This window comes from Candoia aspera, chromosome 8 (assembly GCF_035149785.1).
Source record: "Candoia aspera isolate rCanAsp1 chromosome 8, rCanAsp1.hap2, whole genome shotgun sequence".
Taxonomy (NCBI): Eukaryota; Metazoa; Chordata; class Lepidosauria; order Squamata; family Boidae; genus Candoia; species Candoia aspera.
The window spans coordinates 52,532,644-52,551,983 of record NC_086160.1 but is presented as its reverse complement, the minus strand read 5'-3'; the positions used below and the strand labels follow the sequence as shown (position 1 = coordinate 52,551,983).

The following is a 19,340-nucleotide window of genomic DNA, read 5'->3' as shown; positions in this document are numbered from 1 at the left end:
AGTTCCCAGTCAGTATAACAATGCTCCTTCCCACCATTTAAGGTCAACCTGATTCATGTTACTGCTAAATAAAGCAATGTATTAGATTACCAATGGGACTTTCTGATCTCTGAACCCTTTTTTTTCTTCAAGATGATCACAGATTAGTGTTCATATTGTGCTTTTATACCCTCTGCTTTGTAGGGTCAATTTAGTTGCTTGACTAAAAGTACAGGTAGTCCTTGTTTAGCAACCACAATTGGGGCTGGCAACTCAGTCATTAAGTGAAGTGGTTGCTAAGTGAAAATGTTACTGTGCTTGTGATCTTACTTCAGCTTTCCTTTGCTTTACAGACCTGCAAAGATTGTAAATGTGATGATAGGTCATAAGTTTACTTTTTCATCATTGTTAACTGCAAACAGTCGGTAAATGAGGCAGTTGCTAAATGAGGACTACCTGTAGCTGTATCTTACATGACTATTTACAGAAACTTCATATATTGGCACTACAGAATTCCAATACTCTGCAAGAGCAAAGGAAGATACCTCTATGGTATAATATCTGCATGTCTGAATCTAAGCTATAATACTGAGGTGAGGTTTTATAGAAGGGAATCAGTAACTGCAAAATAGTTAATACCCGGGGCAGTGGTGGTAAACAAGTATCTAACCTTGTATTTTGCCCCCAATCAGATGACTGCCAAGCAGAACAGAATTAATGAAGTAAATATGGCTTACACAGATCCATGGGTGTTTGAGGGCCTCTGACGCATTGATACGTTTGGCAGGATTGATTGTAAGCATTTTGTTGATAAGGTCTTTTGCTTCTGGGGTCACCGTATCCCATTCTGGAGAAGGAAACTTGAAGAACACACACTCATGTAAAATCAAACAGACACCACAACCCTGATGGAGGTGAACTCTTTTCCAACTTTAATTTGTGAACTCCCTCGAGAAGACTTCTGATCAAACACTAGGTAAATAAGTATGTCTTTTAACTACCTTGCCATATTTTAAGAAAATAAAAGATACAATAAAAATCATGTCAGACTGAACTGGGGCTGCATTTGCAGGGATCTTTACTCCTTGAAAAGAAAGCAGAGATTGTTGTACCTCTTTTCTAGGGAATAAATCATTCTCTGAAGCGTTTGAGGTTGTCTTACTGTAACTTGGGTTGGTGGCTGATGGGACTTTTCTCCCTCTCTCTCTGCTTTAAAAATCTCTATGCATATTTGCAGTAGCACAAGAGCTTTTCTCCACATTCCCCTTTCTTCTTTCTCACAACATCATTTGACAAGGAGTGTAGAATGGTCCCCTGAATACTGCGCGATCAGCTGATCATTCAAAGAAAGAAGTAGGGAAAAAATGGACGACAGCCCTTGTACTGCCATATGTAATGAAAGGAAGATTAAAAAAAGATGATAAGAAGAAAACAGTCACTGGCCACTGACCAAATATGGTAATCTCCCCTCCCTTCCCATGAATGTGAAGTAGAATTTGTACTCCTTTTTTCCCCATTCACCTCACTATGAATTCCTCCTACTCTCACAAATTGAGCAACTCAAATCCAAGTGAATGGTTCAGCACAGCACTAATGAAAACAAACAAATTAATTAGTATTGAATTGAGACACAGAAAACCTGAGTCAAGTCTAGATAAAATTGAATTGTATGTGATATGAAGAGAGGGAATAGCTGTAATAGGTTCAGATAACCTTCCAGACAATTGGGAAAGATAATCTACTCCTGAATTGACCATTGTATGCCACTGAGTCTTGCCTGTTGATTATGGAAAGCAATCACATACATTTCAGCATAGGTGAAGCCTGCAAGACTGACTGTCCTTCTGAAAACAGGCTATTATTTTATGAAAAGCAATTTGTATGATGGACTCCTCAGAGATAACAAGAAGGATAATCATGCTGTAGAAGAGACATTTGTCTATTTGAAAATACATTCCAACAGGCATCAGTGCTTAAAAGGCAGGGTGGGGGGAAAACTCTCTCCCATCATTTTTTTAAATGATTCTTGTGGCTGCAATTGCTGGACTTGAAAATTATGAGCAGTAAGAAAATAGGATGGAAACATCGTAGGCCGAACCAGTTCCTCATGGTTCATTTCACATTTTTCTGCCCCAGATGTACATATCCCATTGAACCCGCCACTCCCCGTGGTTTATGGAGGACCTGAGGGTTCGGAAGAGAATTAAGAGAAGTCTAGAGCACCGCTGGAGAAAGACAAGGACTGAACCTGACCAAACACAAGCAAGAGCTGCTACTAAGGCCTGCCTTCTGGCGGTAAGAGCGGCGAAACACTGGTATTTCTCAGCTCTTATTGCATCCACAGAATGCCACCCAGCGGTCCTGTTCAAGATCACCTGATCCCTATTGGGGAAGGTGGGCCCAGTAACCCACCTACAGGGCCACACAGAGGAGTTTTCTAGGCATCTGGAGGATAAAATCATTCAGATTCGTGCCAAGTTGGATGCCAAGCATGGGGCATGGCCTGTGGAGATGCCTGTGGAACGTACTTACCTGGTTATCTGGGAAATTTGATCCTGTTGGGCCTGAGGAAGTGGATAGGGTCCTCCGGACTGTAAATGCCACCACTTGCCAATTAGATCCATGCCCCTCCTGGCTGGTGAAGGCAGCTTGGGAAGTGATGTGTGGTTGGGTCCAGGCGATGGCAAATTCATCCATGAAGGAGGGGGTGTTTCTGACAGCCTTTAAAGAGGCACTGGGGCACCCCCTCTTCAAGAAACCATCTCTGGATCCCGCCATACTGGACAATTTTTGTCCAGTCTCCCACCTCCTCTTTTTAGGGAAGTTGGTTGAGAAAGTGGTGGCGTTGCAGCTCCAGAGGATACTGGATGAAACAGATTATCTGGACCCTTTTCAGTTGGGTTTCAGGCCCGAATATGGGACAGAAACAGCATTGGTTGCACTTTTGGATAGTCTCTGGCAAGAGCGGGATGGGGGCAGTGCATCCATCCTTGTTCTTCTTGACCTCTCAGAGGCTTTTGATACCATCAACCATGGTATCCTTTTGGGTCAGCTTAGGGGGTTGGGGGTGGGTGGCATGGTTTTGTGCTGGTTCACCTTCTTCCTCCGGGGCCGGTCCCAATAGGTGTTGATAGGGAGTGAGAGAACTGACCCACAGCTCCTCCTTTGTGGGGTGCCACAGGATTCGGTACTGTCTCCGCTCCTTTTTAACATCTACATGAAACCGTTGGGTGAGATCATCTGTCACCACAGGATGAGGTATCATCAATATGCTGATGATACCCAACTGTAAATCTCCATCCCAGACGACTTAAGTGATGCTGTGACCATCCTCTCTCGGTGACTAGAGGCTGTAGGGGTCTGTATGGGGAACGATAGGCTTCAGATGAACCCTGGAAAGACGGAGTGGCTGTGGGCTGTGGAACTTAGCATCTTTGGTTCTGGATGGGGTTGCACTGCCCCAGAAAGACCCGGTGCGGAACCTGAGGGTTCTCCTGGACTCATGACTCCTGCTCAAGGAGCAGGTGGCAGACGTGGCCAGGGGAGCCTTTGCCCAACTTCATGTTGTGTGCCAGTTAGCCCCTTCCTGGATCGGGAGGCCCTCCGTTCAGTCACTCATGCCCTAGTTATCTCCCATATAGACTATGCAATACGTTCTACATGGAGCTACCCTTGAAGAGTATCCAGAAGCGACAGCTGGTTCAGAATGCGGCCACACAAGCAGTTTTGAGGGCCCCAAGGGTGACACACATAACTCCTTTGCTGCACAAGCTGCATTGGGTCCCAGTTTGCTTCCGGATCCAATTCAAGATGTTGGTTATTACCTTTAAAGACCTACATGGCATGGGTCCAGGTTACCTGAGAGACCGCCTCACCCCCATTACATTGACCCATCCCATCCAGTCAGGCAAAGAGGGCATGTTACGGACCCTGTACATGAAAGATTGTCAATTGGCGGAGTCCAGGAAGAACGCCTTTTCTGCCATGGCCCCCGCCCTGTGAAATAAGTTACCCCAGAGGTGAGGCAGGCCCCCACTTTCCCAGCCTTCTGAAAGGGAGTGAAGACTTGGTTTTGCCACCTCACTTGGAGCGGGAGGGGGGAAAGTCAATAATGGGGGTGACTGGCACTTTGATGAGGCCCTGAGGAATTTTACTGAGACTGTTGTTTCTCCATCTTGGATTTTATGTTTTATAATTTATATTTACGTTTTTATGCAGAATCTGTTTTTATAGTATTTTAATCTTTTATTATTTTAATCTGATCGTAAACTGCCCAGAGTCTCTTTGGCAAGATGGGCAGTGAAGAAATGTTAGGAATGAATGAATGAATATGCCAACTTGTAAATAAATCAAGACAGATTAAAGGTGTGGGAATCTGTAACCTAACTATAAGGTATGAAAACACTGGTTGCCCTAATAAAGGAAGAAGCTGTGGTCAAGGAGTGATGTCTGTCAGGGATGGACATAATATGGTAACAGAAGAACTATACTGAGGATATTTATTTATATCAGCATCACTGGGCACCTTCCAGCTTTCTTGGACTACACCCCCATTAACCGTGTGTAATGACTGTATTACTCAAACTGCCATCAAATTTGATTCATACGTGATTATAGTAGAAATCGCTTTAATGGAGTATAGCATACAGAACAGTGAAAATGTTGCAAATGAAAGTTCCCGTGTTTTCCCCAAGTTAAACAGCCCAATGAATTCAACCCCCCCCCCCTTTCTCAGGCATGCAGCCCCGCTCTTCATGCCAGTCAGTTCAGCTCCATGCTTGGTAGTCTTCAATGGCTTAGTAGCTTGACCTTGGATACCAGTGATAGTCCAAACAAGATGCTTTCACACTCCTGGCATGTTCCTCCTCCCAATTCTGCTAACTCGCAAGTCCCAACACGTGTCAACTCCATTCTGGGAACATTTGATTGGGGAGCATGACACTGTGATTGGTGTGATGAGAGCTGTAGTCCAACAGAGCTGGAGGGCAATGTGTTAGAACAAGAGAATCCTAGAGCTAGAAGGGGTCATTTTAGACCACTAATTCAACCTCCTGCTCAAATAAGGAATCTAAATAATCAACAGATGGCTTCCTGCTATTAGCTGGAAACAGTGTTTCTCAACCTTGGCAACGTTAAGATATGTGGACTTCAACTCCCAGAATTCTTCAGCCAGTATGGCTGGCTGGGGAATTCTGGGAATTGAAGTCCACACACCTTAAAGATGCCAAGGTTGAGAAACACTGCTTGAACATATACTGTATATCAAAGGGAAACCAGTAAATCTGTGGGTAACTGGAGCTGTGGAAGCTTCATTTTAAAACATAAGAGCTCTATTAGATCAGCCAGGGGCCTAGGTGGTCCAGCATGTTTGGTTACACAGTGGCAAACCGACTCCATTCAGGCAACTGACACACACTGACAGGAGGGTGACAGACCTGGTCACTCCTTAGTAGTTGATATTTAAGGTTTGCTGCCTGGAAGATTAATAGCCATGAATTTGTGTACTCCTTTCTTAAAAAAATTTGGCTATCTCTCTTTTTTGGGGGAGTTATGCCTCTGAGTCAATGTTGACTCCTGACAACTGTCTGGACAACTCCCTGGAGTTTTCTTAGCAAGATTTCAGGAGTGGTTTGCCATTGCCTCCTTCCTAGGGCTGAGAGAAAGTGACTGGCCCAAGGTCACCCAGCTGGCTTTGTGCCTAAGGCGGGACTAGAATTCACAGTCTCCCAGTTTCTAAGCTGGTGCCTTAACCACTACACCAAACTGGCTTTTGGCTATCTCTATACCTGATTCCAAAATGAAACTATGGCTGTGTAGAGATTTATGTATGAAATTATTTATTTATTGTTTCTGAAATAAATTTTTGAATTTACTTTTAAAAGAAATCAAACTACGTTACTACATAGGATATGCCATACTAAAATTTCCTTACACATGCCAGTCATCATGCATCCATTTACTCTTAAAGTACATAGTATAAATACTCAAGTCTGCACAGTTTCTTGAGTATTAAATAGTAGTGTGTCATTATGCCCAGAAAGGAAAATACAATAAAGGAAAAATTCAATCACCAGAATAACTTCAGAGGTGAGGAGGGAAGTAAGAGAACACAGATACTTACAAACAGAAATTGAGGCATATGTTACTTACATCATAAGCACCAGCTTTGATCTGCTGATAGAGTCTATGTTGATCTTCATCCCAAAAGGGAGGGTATCCCACCAAGAGGATATAGAGAATAACACCTGCAAAGTTCCCAATGGACTAAACTAATCAATGAATCAAAGTAACACAGATAAAGATTATCTGAAGGAGATGATACATGGAAGATCTCCTAGCATTTGGGGCATATGGACACTAATTTTAATCAGAGCAGCATGCTGAGGAAAGAACAGCATTTTCTTTCACTGAATCTTCTTTTCCTGAATATAAGGACCCAAATACAGGCACACAGAAGCCACATGAGCATCTTTGCTAGAGAAATTAGGGGCAGACCTGAATTTCAGATCTATGTTTTAATCATTTTGTATTCAGTGAAGAATAACGCAGTGTTGCTTATTAGTGTGTGCTGCTGGAGCCTGAGCTCATCCAGATGATCCAAGCTACAGTATGTCAAGTTTCATACATCTGGGGAAGATCAAAGAAGCAAACACTACAGATATTTCAACAAGATATTTTAATACATTTTGGGGGGGAGGGGGTTGCCTTCAAGTCAGTGTTCACTCCTGGTGCTGCCTGGACAAGTCCCTGCAGTTTTCTTGGCAAGATTTTTGGAAGTGGTTTGCCATTGCCTTCTCCTATGGCTAAGAAAGAGTGACTAGCCCACAGTCACCCAGCTGGCTTTGCGTCTAAGATGGAACTAGAACTCATGGTCTTCTGATTTCTAGCCTGATGCCTTAATCACTACACCAAACTGGTTCTTCTTTAATGCTAGTCAGGAATAAATAAATAATTATGGAAATGGTAAGAAGAACTTCCAACTTTCATTTATAGTGAGTTAAGGCAAACTATCTTTGAATGATTTGAAACACTTTTTCCACTTTCTTCCTATATGGGTTAAGTTGCCATTTGGGAGATAAACTGTCAGCTGATGGGCCCAGCATCTCTTGATTATGTCTATTCCCCCTTCCCTTCCTTTCCCAGCCTCTCCACAATCTCTCATGGGTTGCTAATATTCTCATGGTGTTAGAAAGTAAAATGGAAAAAAGAAGGCATAATTATGAAATATATATTTTAAAATGTACACAGAAGTACCATAAAGCACAGTGTTTTAGGGATAGCAATACACTCCCAAACCTCACCCCCTCTTTCAAAAAAAAGCATCACCCCAGAATCATAACTAGCTTACCACATGCCCACATGTCAACTGGCTTCCCATAGGGATCTTTTCGTAGCACCTCAGGGGAAAGGTATCCTGGTGTACCAGCAAAGCCTGAAAACAAAGTATGCTTATTGGAAACAGAAAGCATCCAATCAGAATAATACATATTTCTAAAAATATGTATCTATGTTTAGGTTATATCATCACTATCTATTTCACCTTAGCTTTGCCTGTGTATTTTTGTTTTTTGTAATAGAGGTATTTGTGAATTAGTTCCATAAACCTACTATGGGCTTTCATCTGTGGAGAAGCAAGTCCATTTAGACAGAAGCCCAACCATTCAGTTCCTTTATCAATATGAATTTCTCCCTCCCTCCCTCTTTACCATTTCATCTTGTTTTATGCTCCAGGGATTTAGCTGGGCTTTGAATATTTTGGAGAACTGAAAAGGACAACCAATTTATGATTTCCTGATTCAATAGTAAAGAAGACCTCTGGCATAACTGCACAACTTTTATCACATCCCATCATTTGAATCTTTCTACATTTTGTAGGACTTGTACTTTCAACTTCTCCTATATACATAGTTTTTATGTATACATAGTTTTAACTTTCTCAAAGTCTTTTTATACAGGACTTTCAAAAAAATGTTTCCCCATTGTAAGCTTATTTTAAAATATAGTTACAGGTAATAGTCATTGCTGCTTTTTATATTCAATTTTCAGAAATATACTTTTTTATTTCATGCATTTTATGCTTTTAATTTGGGGGAGTTACTGTAGATTTCTGACTGGAGAAAAATGGATGCTAGAACAGCTTAGTTCAATAGTACAGTGTCAATTGAGGCAACTTTTGCAAATCTGTAGTAGATTTCTTTAATGTTCCACTTGCAGGAACACTAATTTAATATGGTGTAGGGATGGCAGGATAAACAGGGAAGAATAATAAAAACTGAAAATGTTTTCTTACCAAACCAGGCCTGTTGTTCACCTTGCACTTCAATTGCTAATCCAAAATCTGCCAGTTTTACAGCTGCTCCTTTCGACTTGCTTGCTAGAAGCAAGTTCTCAGGCTTTATGTAGGGTAGAAGAGAAAAAAAAGGAAAAAGAAGAAGGTAAGTTAGTATATTTAACTCAGAACTTACTTTAGATAGATTAAGTTGGAGACAGGGACAACACACTTCTCCTGTTTTCAACGATAAGCAATAAATGTTTGATTCTGAGAATTTTTAAGTGGATCCCAAACCCACAAATTATTCAAAGTAGGGCTGATTTCTTGTGTACATGTTTTAAAACTCTATTCTCTATAGAAACCCAACATCAGCAGCACAGACCCACAAGATTCTAAGACTCGTCTATCAAGCATCTACAACTTTTGCTTGAGAATCTGAAGTTTTTCTCAATAATAGGATTATTAACTTTCTCCAACCTGATGCCCATCAGATTAGTCGGCCTAAAATTCCCAGAATTCCCAGCTCTTCAACACTTCTGGAGAAACCAGTTGTGGAATTCTGAACTACGTGGCCCACAGAATGCTTATTCAACACATTCCTCTTGTACGAAAAGTTATGGTATAACAACCAATCACTGATATCCAGACTAAGGCTCAAATCTTTTTCTTTATTGAAAATAGATACACCATAAACATGGTTTATTATAAAATGGATAAATTACCTAGAAATACTACCTATATCTGTCTTGTCAACACCTACATAACCGCTGGATAGCAGGAAAGATACAAATAAAACTGTAGAGATTTCTTGCAATTCATTTACAATAGCCCTAGGATCTAGTTTGTATTATAGTGAAGATCATCTTAACATGGAAGCCCTTCATAAGATCCAAATATACTCAATATTGTTTTTGGTATCTGAACTTTTTTTAAAAAAAAAAAGTTTGATTATTACAGGAGTTATAAAAAGTGCAATCAATTTTACAAGCAGTTTGCCAGGCTAATTCAGCTGTAAAGACTCTTTTACGGCAGAAAAAAGGTAGTAAAGATTAGTTCTTGGAAAGCATTGAGAATCACTGAGAACCGCCCAGAATCATTGTTGAGATGGGCAGTGGAAAAATTAGATAGATAGATATATTGATAGATAGGTAGATAGATATATTTTACTACCTATAACTTTCAAAATCCTATGCAAGAGCTGTGATGTTACACCAGCTTCTCTCTAAACCGACATTTTCCAGGTGGCTGGGAATGCAACTTCTCATAATGTCAGATTTTTTTTTTAATCCATTCAGAATCAGAATCTCTGATTCTCGGAGACCACCTGGACAAGTCCTTGCAACTTTCTTGGCAAGGTTTTTCAGAAGTGGTTTGCCATTGCCTCCTTCTAGGACTGAGAGAGAGTGACTGGCCAAAGGTCATCCAGCTGGCTTTGTGCCTAAGGCAGGACTAGAACTCACAGTCTCCTGGTTTATAGCCTGATGCCTTTAACTACTATACCAAACTGGCTCTGTAATGTCAGATTAGAGTACATTTTATTACATTTACACTCTTCCCATAAGCAAATACCTTGGTCTATCACAACACAGAACTGAGAAAACAACCTAATCATCTTCCTCACTTGGTAAGAACCACTAAATATTGTCAACAAGTAACTTTGGACATAAAGCATGTAAAGCAAATATCATAGCCATAAGGAAAGAAATATGGTTCAATCCTTACAGAACAGCCATACACTCAATAGCAAGCTCATCTGACTTCTGGGCAGCTGATTATGCCCTTAAAAAAACATGCATCAGCCATTTCAGGACAATGGAAATGTTAATAGATTTGTCATGCATGAGTTCTGAATAGGTTGGGACAAATGTAGACAATTGGACAAAAATATGGGGGATTTAACAGACATGGAATCTTGAGACTCCATCCAAGAAAGGAACAAGTCCTTGCAAAATGATCACAAAGTTGCACTTTAGCTGCAGATGTGCATATAGTAGACAGAAAACAGTAATTTATTCTTGCTCTTGTTTATTATAACATTAATAAAACAGGCATACAACATATTTTGTGTTATATATGTGCAAAGGATGTCCTAAAAGAATCTTGCAGGTTTAAGTTTATGTTTATATTCCACGTAGTTGGTGATCTAACTGGCAAAATGAAAAGAATTTTTTTTTAAAAAAACCACAAGTCACAACAGGTATTTTCTGTATGATGTACAATTCCTCTGGAAAAAGATATTCGGCCCAATCCAGTTATGACAGTGAAAGAAACGGAAATAGTCACAAGTACTTGAGTTGACTGGGTAGATCCAAAGCTACATCTTTAGAGAAAACTATAGCTGTGTTGAAATTAAGTCCTGTTAATCATATTCTATAAATATGAGTCAGATTTGTATTCAGTCTATTGGTTTTAATGGGTTTCAGCACTAATGCAAGACTGATTGAAGTCATTAGCCTCTCGAAACTTTTGGGGGCCAGGTTTTATGTTATCCTTGCAAAATGATTTAAAAATGTACACAGTCAGGTATTTAAACAGTATATGATTTATAGAACCCCTTATCCAAGATAAAAAAGTTAAGGTTTTATACCTGAAGAAGGGTTTTGATTTAAAAACAAAACAGAACCCAGAATGTTGACAGAAATCATTTACTGCATATACAGCATTGCTCTGTTGGTGGCAAGAATTATGTTTTTGAAAGCAAGGACTTCTGTTCCTTAAAGTACTTTTTCTTTAACAAAAACATCCAACAGCCTTGGAAAGATTTCCTTTTGTATAATTTGGAACATATTAAGGAAGTCTTTTCATATTTCTTAGATATTCTGCAGGATTAGCTACGGAAACTGCAGTCGTAATGGTACTTGGCTTTGGAGAGATCTATTCTATTGTTCTAATGGGAGATAATTTTAATTAATTCTTTGTTTTGCATTAAATTCTGCAGAGAATCTTGGGTTGTTTTAAACAAATAAATTGTGATGTAGACTCTTGCGTGTGCATGAAATGGACACCTGGGAAAGCAAGCATATAAATAAATAAATGTTCTCTGATTACAGAAAAAAACAAACTATATACAATTATACACACCAATACACATACATGTCTTCATTCTGTCTTTTTGTGCTCTGAGTGTGTATCCTTGCCATCTAGGCAATCACTTCATGCATCATAAAATATGGGTTTTAGTCCAAAGCATATTTAGGACTATTATCAGAAATAATGTACAGACATAGATGCACACTTAGCCTCCCCAATTTCCTCACCCAGTGCAAGGTTGTGTTGGGTATTTGTCAAGGTTAGACAATGAATATATTGTCATAAATACAACAACATAACACACAGAGCATAAATCACTACAGAATATGTTCAAATGTATACAATATCCAGTTTGGGAGTGAACCGTTCCAAATAACTGTCAGGAGGAACTACTATTATCTAAAGTGAGCTACGCAGATTTGCTATGATTAATGTACACAGTATCAAATATATTAGTGAATGCCAGAGGCCCCATTGTGTCTGAATTTCCTTTTGAAAATGTTTGTGTTGTGAGAATAATGGGCAGCTGTACAGTTTATTACAGCTCTCATCCAAATAGGTAGGAAATGAAAGAAATTGCTTTAAAAGATTCCATGATATTCTGCTTAGTTTTCCAACTGGGCATTTTAGATATTACTGTTTTACTTTGTAAAATATAATAGAAAACATTTTTGTTCTAAATTTATGAAAAATTGTGTGCATGCGTATGTGTGCGTGAAAGTACCTGTATTAACTTCCAAAAGAATGGCAAACCATTTGTTCATATTCATTATTACTGTTCTACCTTTGCTACTCTATGTGTATGTGTATGTGTTTGTGTGTGTGTGTGTGTGTGTGTATGTATGTATGTGTATGTATGTGTGTGTGTGTGTGTGTGTGTGTATATATATATATATATATATATATGCGCCGTTCAATCGTGTCCAATCCTTGGCAACTGCCTGGACTAGTCCCTGCAGTTTTCTTGGCAAGATTTCAGAAGTAGTTTGCCATTGCCTCCTTCCTAGAGCTGAGAGAGAGAGACTGGCCCAAGGTCACCCAGCCGGCTTTCATGCCTAAGGTGCGACTAGAACTCACAGACTCCTGGTTTCTAGCCCATTGCCTTAACCACTAGACCAAATTGGCTCTCACTGTATATTTTAGGTCTCCATAAATTGTTTCTTTAAATTGTAAAAATAAGATTTAAAAATCAGCTAGAACTGCTGGTCAACAATGGTTACATTAGGAAAAAACTAAAGAAGCTAATCATATGTAAAAACTGATTACCTTAGCCATATTTGGCATAGCTGAATTAATGTGTAGAGGGTGGGGGTGGGGTGGGAATAAAATAAGCAAAGTATCACAATAATCCTAAATCTGCAAGAGAAAAGTAGTTGACTGTTTCTGCAATCATGAACAACCTGCAAAACAATCAGTGGATGTCTCCTTGCTTCTAGATGCAAAAATGCAGCTATGTAGTGCTTTGAATCTGTGTAGTATGATTATCTTCCCCCACAGCATTACTCACCTTCAAGTCCCGATGGACTACGCCCATCTGATGGCAGTGTAGCACAGCCTCCAGGATCTGCTGAATGCAATGACTGCATGCAAACACCAGGGGGCGTATATTAGTTTGAAGCTGTACACTCACTGTCTGTATAACCTCAGTGAGACTGGGTTAAAGTGCAAAATGATGAACAAGCTGAGATTGTGATTCACAACCTCTCAAAAACGTATGGACCTGCATTCCTCCGCTAGAACAGCTACTTCCTCAGACACTGTGAATGTGCACTGTAAAGTACATGCATGGTCTACCCCATTTTTATGTAGAGCAGTAACAGGAGGGATAGGGATTGGTTTAGGCTCAACCTCAAAAGAAGGGTTGTAGGACCTATTCTTGGGAATGTACATAATATGCTGATAGGTAGACAATGAAAGCATATCAGTTCTGATAAAACCATTTTACAAACTTGGGTTAAATATCTGGTGGAGTTTGTTCCTTCCCTCCCTTACTTGCCTTGAAGGCCTTTTTGCACCAGCAACCCTGAAAGTAAATTTACGTTAAGTAGCTTTGTATTTGAGATAAATTATTCACCCCTCATGGTTTCATTTAGCCAAGCAATTATTTGATCACTCTTGCCTGAGGGAATCTATCCTACTCTAGCAGAGCAATGCATAACTGGTCATTCTGCTACAATAACCCATTGTCTCTGAACAGAAGTGGTGTTTTAAACCTGCAGGCTAACATCTATCACAGACAAAGGTCAGTCACAGATACCGGCTACAGGACGGATGAAATCTCCTTCCAAAAAGGATCCTGAGTTCTTCTGCACCTACCACATCCCTTGGAAGGTCACTGTCTTAGCAGTACCTATTCTACCTTTCTCTGTGATGGACATTAGACCTGTGACACTTGCAAAGTGGAAAGCAGCATCATGCATTATCCATTTCTCATATTAAGGGTGAGGAGGGATAGCCAAGGGAACTTCTCAGCCGACCCACCCTTAAAACTCAAGCCAGGAAGGAAAAAAAAGAAGAAGAAGAGAGATAGAAACAAAATAAATAATAAAAACTTCTTAGCAAACCTATGGGGCACCAGATACTGACCTTGAGGTCTCTGTGCACTATGCCATTTAGGTGACAATGATTAACACTTTCTAGAATCTGCTGTATACAATGACTGCAAAGATACAAGGGCAGAATGGGAGGGGAAAAAACATTTTAAGGCACATAATCACATTAAATACAGAAAATAATAATAATAATAATAATAATAATAATAATAATAATAATAATGAAAATAAATTAAAATAGTAATAAATTAAAATAATCAAATCACATTTTTGGACAGGTTTTATTTACAAACAGAACTGAAACATAGCATTTCTCTCTTTCTCTTTAGGAAAACTGTTAAGAGAACCAAAAGAAATGACATTTAACATATAACATATAATGCTGCAAGGTATAAGCTTTTGGTGGAATTTTTGCTGAACTATGAGAGGAAAAATTAAACATATACTAGGTGATAGAACTATAGTAAATAATATAGGCTTGTTGTGGTTAGCAGTGCAGTGTAAATGTTGTCAACATAAATAGCATAGAGAACGTGTGTAAACACTGGCCACTATGGGCAATAATATGTAGAGTGACCAACAAAGAATTTGGCTTATTAACTAGAATGATACTGGAAAATACAGTATGAAGTTGTGGTTATTATACAATCTGGAGAGTGTGCATATTCACTTGGAAAGCATGAATATTTGCTAACCAGCATAGGCTATATTCTATTGTCCAATGTGACTAAGAGAGAATGTATATTAATTGAAAAACAGACACATTTCTATGCAAATCCTTCTAATATATGCATGTTTTCCATATATTAATTAATGGCATAATGGCTATCTTTGTGTGCATTCCCTTCTCATGTTTAACTCCAACATATATACAACATTTTTATACAGGAACATAAAGGGAACAGTAAAACAGAAAACAAAAGAAAAGCACAAAACTCCTTGAAGACTAAACAGTTTAATAGAACAGAAAATGTGGAAAAAAATCAGTGTGTTTAATTGAAAACTGCATTTGTAGCAGTCAGTTATTAGCAGTCATCTTTGAAAAAAAAAATGGGGAGAATCCGAACATGATTTAGTAGGATACAGAATTCCTGGGGGGGTGGGACTTTCTTCAGTAGACAACCCCACTGGAAGAAGAGGTATTTCTTTCTCCCTCTTCGGCTGCACAACCCCACAGTGCTCTTTTGCAGAGTTCACAGCGCTTGAATGGGTGCTGCCATGAAGCTTTTGGGGAAAGTAGAGTCAGCAAAAATAACTTCTCCATTCCTCCAGCAGATAATTCTGCTCATGAACAGAAGCAACCTTTTTGGTATTAGAGATGACACTCTGCCTTCAACCCATTCATTTATTTATCTCTCTCTCTACCTCAATCTCTATTTTTATTACACACTTGCTAAATATAGAAAAAATAGGCAACAAATTAAATATGGGCCTTTAGATGCTTTGAGTTCAGGTCTGAAGAAGGTAAACAATAATTCCTTGCTTTCACAGCCATAGGTGGACATTTTATTGGTGTCAATAGGCCTAAAAGACGGAACATTACTCTGATATCACTGCTAGATGGCAGGCAAAGAATAAAGCCACACGAACTCAGTTCTCCATCTGTCTGCAATGGAAAAGACAAAAACAGGCGGGGGGGGGGGTTCATACACAGGCTAGTCAGGGTGTTGGAACTCATTAGTTTTGGAGTCTTTCAGAATTTGCTGGCCTCCTTGATTTTAGTGGACGCAAATTGTTCAGAGAAGTGTCACCCCTTCCCCTTCTAAAGATTCCAACACAAACTAATACAGAACTTGCTACATGAGCAAATCAATCACCGCCATACTGATTTTTTTCCTTTTTCTCTCAGGAATAATTCAACTTCTATACAATCATTTTTGTAAGGTAGGATATTTTGGGTGGGACTGGAGGAAGGAAAAACCACACTTTACTAGCATCATATGCTGTAGTGTAACGACATCACAATGAAATGATGTTAAGTGTTCCTAATGTAAGAGGAAAGATACCAACCCATAGAATAACAAAAGTACATTTATTTGTAGAACCAAATTCTCATATGGCAATGTTCCAATGAGAATGTATTGTGGAAACAATACCTAAAAATAGACTCTCCACAAGAGCAAACAAGTGAAATCCCTGTATGCTGAATGAGTACTGTTTTCCAAGATTACATATAATCCAAGAAACGTTACTGTAATTTGTTGCAGGGTATTACACTAAATTCAAGTATTAAAAGTAAGTCTTCTTTAAAAAAACAACAACAGAAACGATGATTATTTTTTTCTGAAAATTCAGCACTGACCTTGCATCTGCTTCACTGTAATATTCTCTCGCAACAATGTCCTCAAATAATTCACCTCCGGTAACTCTATTAATAACATAAAACATGTTTACAGAAAAACAAAACTCAGCCATCAACAGACACATAGAAATAAACCATATTTACACAGCATTCAAAAGAGGCAATAAAAAAGCTAAGAAGAAAACAAAGACCCAAACACATCCCCTCCTGCAACCAATACCCAGATCAGCAGGGAATAACACCAGACAAACAATTAAGCAGAAAACAATACCCTAATCAAGGAACTACCAAGGAACTACTAAGGAGAAAACCACACTCCCACCCACACTGGCAGGGCAAGCTACTGTATATAATAAACAGGGAGCAAACCCCACACTCACTAGCACTGATTATGTTACCTAGTCGGGTAATGAAACATCTGCAAGCAAACAACCAAGCTTGCAGCTCAAAGAGAACCAAGGACTCCACAAAGAAAACTAAATTAGAAATGTAATTTTTACCCAAGTTTTGCAAATACTGAATTATGTGGCTGCTTCATACAATGAAGGATCTGCAGCCAGACTCAGTTCTGGATACAGATAATGTGTATAACCTTAATAAATAAATGTTTACCACACTTGCACATAACATTTTTAAAATCTACTGACTTCCAAATTTTCTGCACAGGCAAATTTTTGCCTACATAAAGCATGAACCTTTCCTTAGCAGTACGGTGTTTCAGTCATTCACTGTTCTGGACTTCAGCATATAGTTCCCAAAAGGATGGCCTATTTTACTGTTTTTTTTCTAAAACTGCATGAAAAATCATGAATGAGTTGGTGTATTTCATTGTGGGACCTCTATAATATAATACATAAATGATGAACTACACAATTTGTTAGTTTGTCTAGTGCTGCTGTCTGTTTTTGCTGGATATGGCAAAAGATTACCTTGTAAGGATTTATAGCATTTCAAATTGCCACTCCATCACTTTGGATCAGGTACCAGCTCTATTTGGCTCTTATTTTATTTCAACTGTTAACTTGATGCTTTTCCAAGATAGGAAGCAGGATCACATTCCATTGGCTTTACTGCAAAATGCTCATCTCCTCAAGTCACATTAATTTTTTTTAATGATTTTGCATTGAATTTTATATAAAACCCTTCATACATATGAACTTCAATAATTAGCTGTAGTTTTTTTCTTAAAAAGTCTAAATAAACGATCCAATAAAGAATTGAGAGAAAACAATTTATATTACTAGGCAGATAATGTTAAAATGAGGGTTTTCATTTTTCTTTTTAATTTAGTTCAGAACATTGTTCTGTGAGGTCTGAAATGAGACTTTTCAAGGCAATAACAAGCCCACTTAATGACCTTTACATTTTGCTCAATAGTGTTTTCAGCAAAAGAAATGTGCTTCATAAACAAAAGACCAATTCTTTATAAAAACATCTTTCAAACCTGGATATAACTGGGTGAAAGGGAGCCTTATTACTTAACTGCAATTATGTATTTTTTGTTTAGTGACCTCTTTTTTTATTACAGTTTCAGTAAATCACATAGTCTGAAACACTTCTGTAAACAGGTCTGCAGTATAAAAAATATATACATTTGGAATTATTTTCTAATTTAGACTATTATAATATAACTTTTTTTCAACATTTCCCATCTGTTTATATTGTAATGCTGTCATATATTAGCTTGAGGAGTTTTGTTTATTTGAAGTATTTTGATCTGTCTGGATAAAAGAATGGAAAACTCACACAAAACAATATAAATAACTTTAACCATACAACAGACTATTTCTGATGTAATATTATTATTGTGTTGCTAGTATGCTTGCTCCTCATTTCTCTTCAAAATTGCTTACCTGTTGCTGCAAAAAACATCTTGGCTTTGCTAACCTGGAAATTCTGGTTTATCTCCAAGCAAAACCAGGAACTGATCAGAATGGACAGACCACAGTTTCCTGTTATTCCTTATTAGAGTACTGTCTATTCTATTGTCTATTGTCAAGGCATCAATATTAGGTGTTATATACTTTATCTTGTTAAAGGCAGAGTTTTTCATAATCCTTTCTTCATTCTTAGAGAATCCCCCTGAGAAAGTTCATCAAAGTTTATCTATTTTCCGTAAATAGATAACAGTAGTTATAAACATGGATTTTACTTAACCCTTCACAGTGATGCTGTTTTGACATGGTGAACCTGGGTTACCTGGAATGGACTGGCTTCCCTTGCAGGTAGGATATGGCCATCGGTGGCTTGCACTGTAAGTGCACACCATGAACAACGGCTTCTGCGGAGCCACATAGGCTAGTGTGCTTTTAGGCTTGTTTATGGTGTCTGGCAATATCCGCTCCGTTTCTTTTTAATCTTGTTCACATGACACAGTATTTCATTAACATGACGTAGTATTTCATTTTATGTATTAAATGCTGTGACACACAGAGCAAACAGGCAAGTCGACTTACAAATCAAAGACTAGGTAATGAAATCCTTCTTCTGATATGCTGTCATGAAGTCGCACTGTTGAAAGAAGAGAGAGATTTTTCTAGTTTTTTTCTAGGTTCTCCTAATTTTATTATCCTTTCCTTCTACTTCTATTAACATCTAATAATATTCCACTATTTTCCAACCTTCAATTGGAAACACTGCCATTATGCAAAACAGATACATTTGCAGTATCTTACCATTTATCTATAAATGTTATAGACTAACATTCGATGTATTTATATGCCCTTTACATACATAAATCTTTGCAGATTAAATTGCAGTTCTGATAGCTATTTGGAGGCCTAAGTAAGTCAATCTATACATTAAAGAAAAAAATGTTTTTCCTGAACCCATTAAATAAGAATCAGCACATACTGTACAATGTTTCAAGTGTCAACAACTACTGGGTAGCAAACAGAATAAACTGCTCAACCATTACCTTAAAAATGAAAACATGCAGAAGATATAATACAAAAACAAAGGTACATTATCTTTCACAGCTTTTGCAGTGAGTCTATCAAAAGCACTTTGTTCTAGCTAGAAAGGAATGTATCTGGAATTCAAAACATTTTGTTTTATATTAAGTCAATGCATGGCAATTTATATGGGGAGAAGAGCCACTGTATAGGGTAACTGCCACACATTTCCATTTTTCAGGTTCAAGCTTGAAATGAGCCAAGCCTTGGTTCAAAACACATTTCTGAGAGCTGAAACCAGTGATCTGACC

The 19,340-nt window shown here is 38.4% G+C and overlaps 1 protein-coding gene across 9 annotated transcripts in view; it reads right to left on the bottom strand.

The window, feature by feature from the left end:
- CAMK2D (calcium/calmodulin dependent protein kinase II delta) overlaps nucleotides 1-19,340 on the bottom strand; it is a 136,226-nt gene that overhangs the window by 40,201 nt on the left and 76,685 nt on the right. For 4 of the 9 annotated variants that reach the window (XM_063310618.1, XM_063310617.1, XM_063310619.1 and 1 more), the window contains exons 4-10: nucleotides 18,592-18,646; nucleotides 16,136-16,201; nucleotides 13,868-13,940; nucleotides 8,270-8,372; nucleotides 7,328-7,411; nucleotides 6,130-6,224; nucleotides 717-839 (exon numbers count right to left, since the gene is read on the bottom strand). In XM_063310618.1, the coding sequence (XP_063166688.1) occupies nucleotides 717-839; nucleotides 6,130-6,224; nucleotides 7,328-7,411; nucleotides 8,270-8,372; nucleotides 13,868-13,940; nucleotides 16,136-16,201; nucleotides 18,592-18,646 (599 nt within the window). Of the gene's footprint in view, nucleotides 1-716; nucleotides 840-6,129; nucleotides 6,225-7,327; nucleotides 7,412-8,269; nucleotides 8,373-12,788; nucleotides 12,862-13,867; nucleotides 13,941-16,135; nucleotides 16,202-18,591; nucleotides 18,647-19,340 lie in introns of those variants that run through there. The other 5 variants (XM_063310624.1, XM_063310625.1, XM_063310626.1 and 2 more) reach the window with 2 other exon arrangements.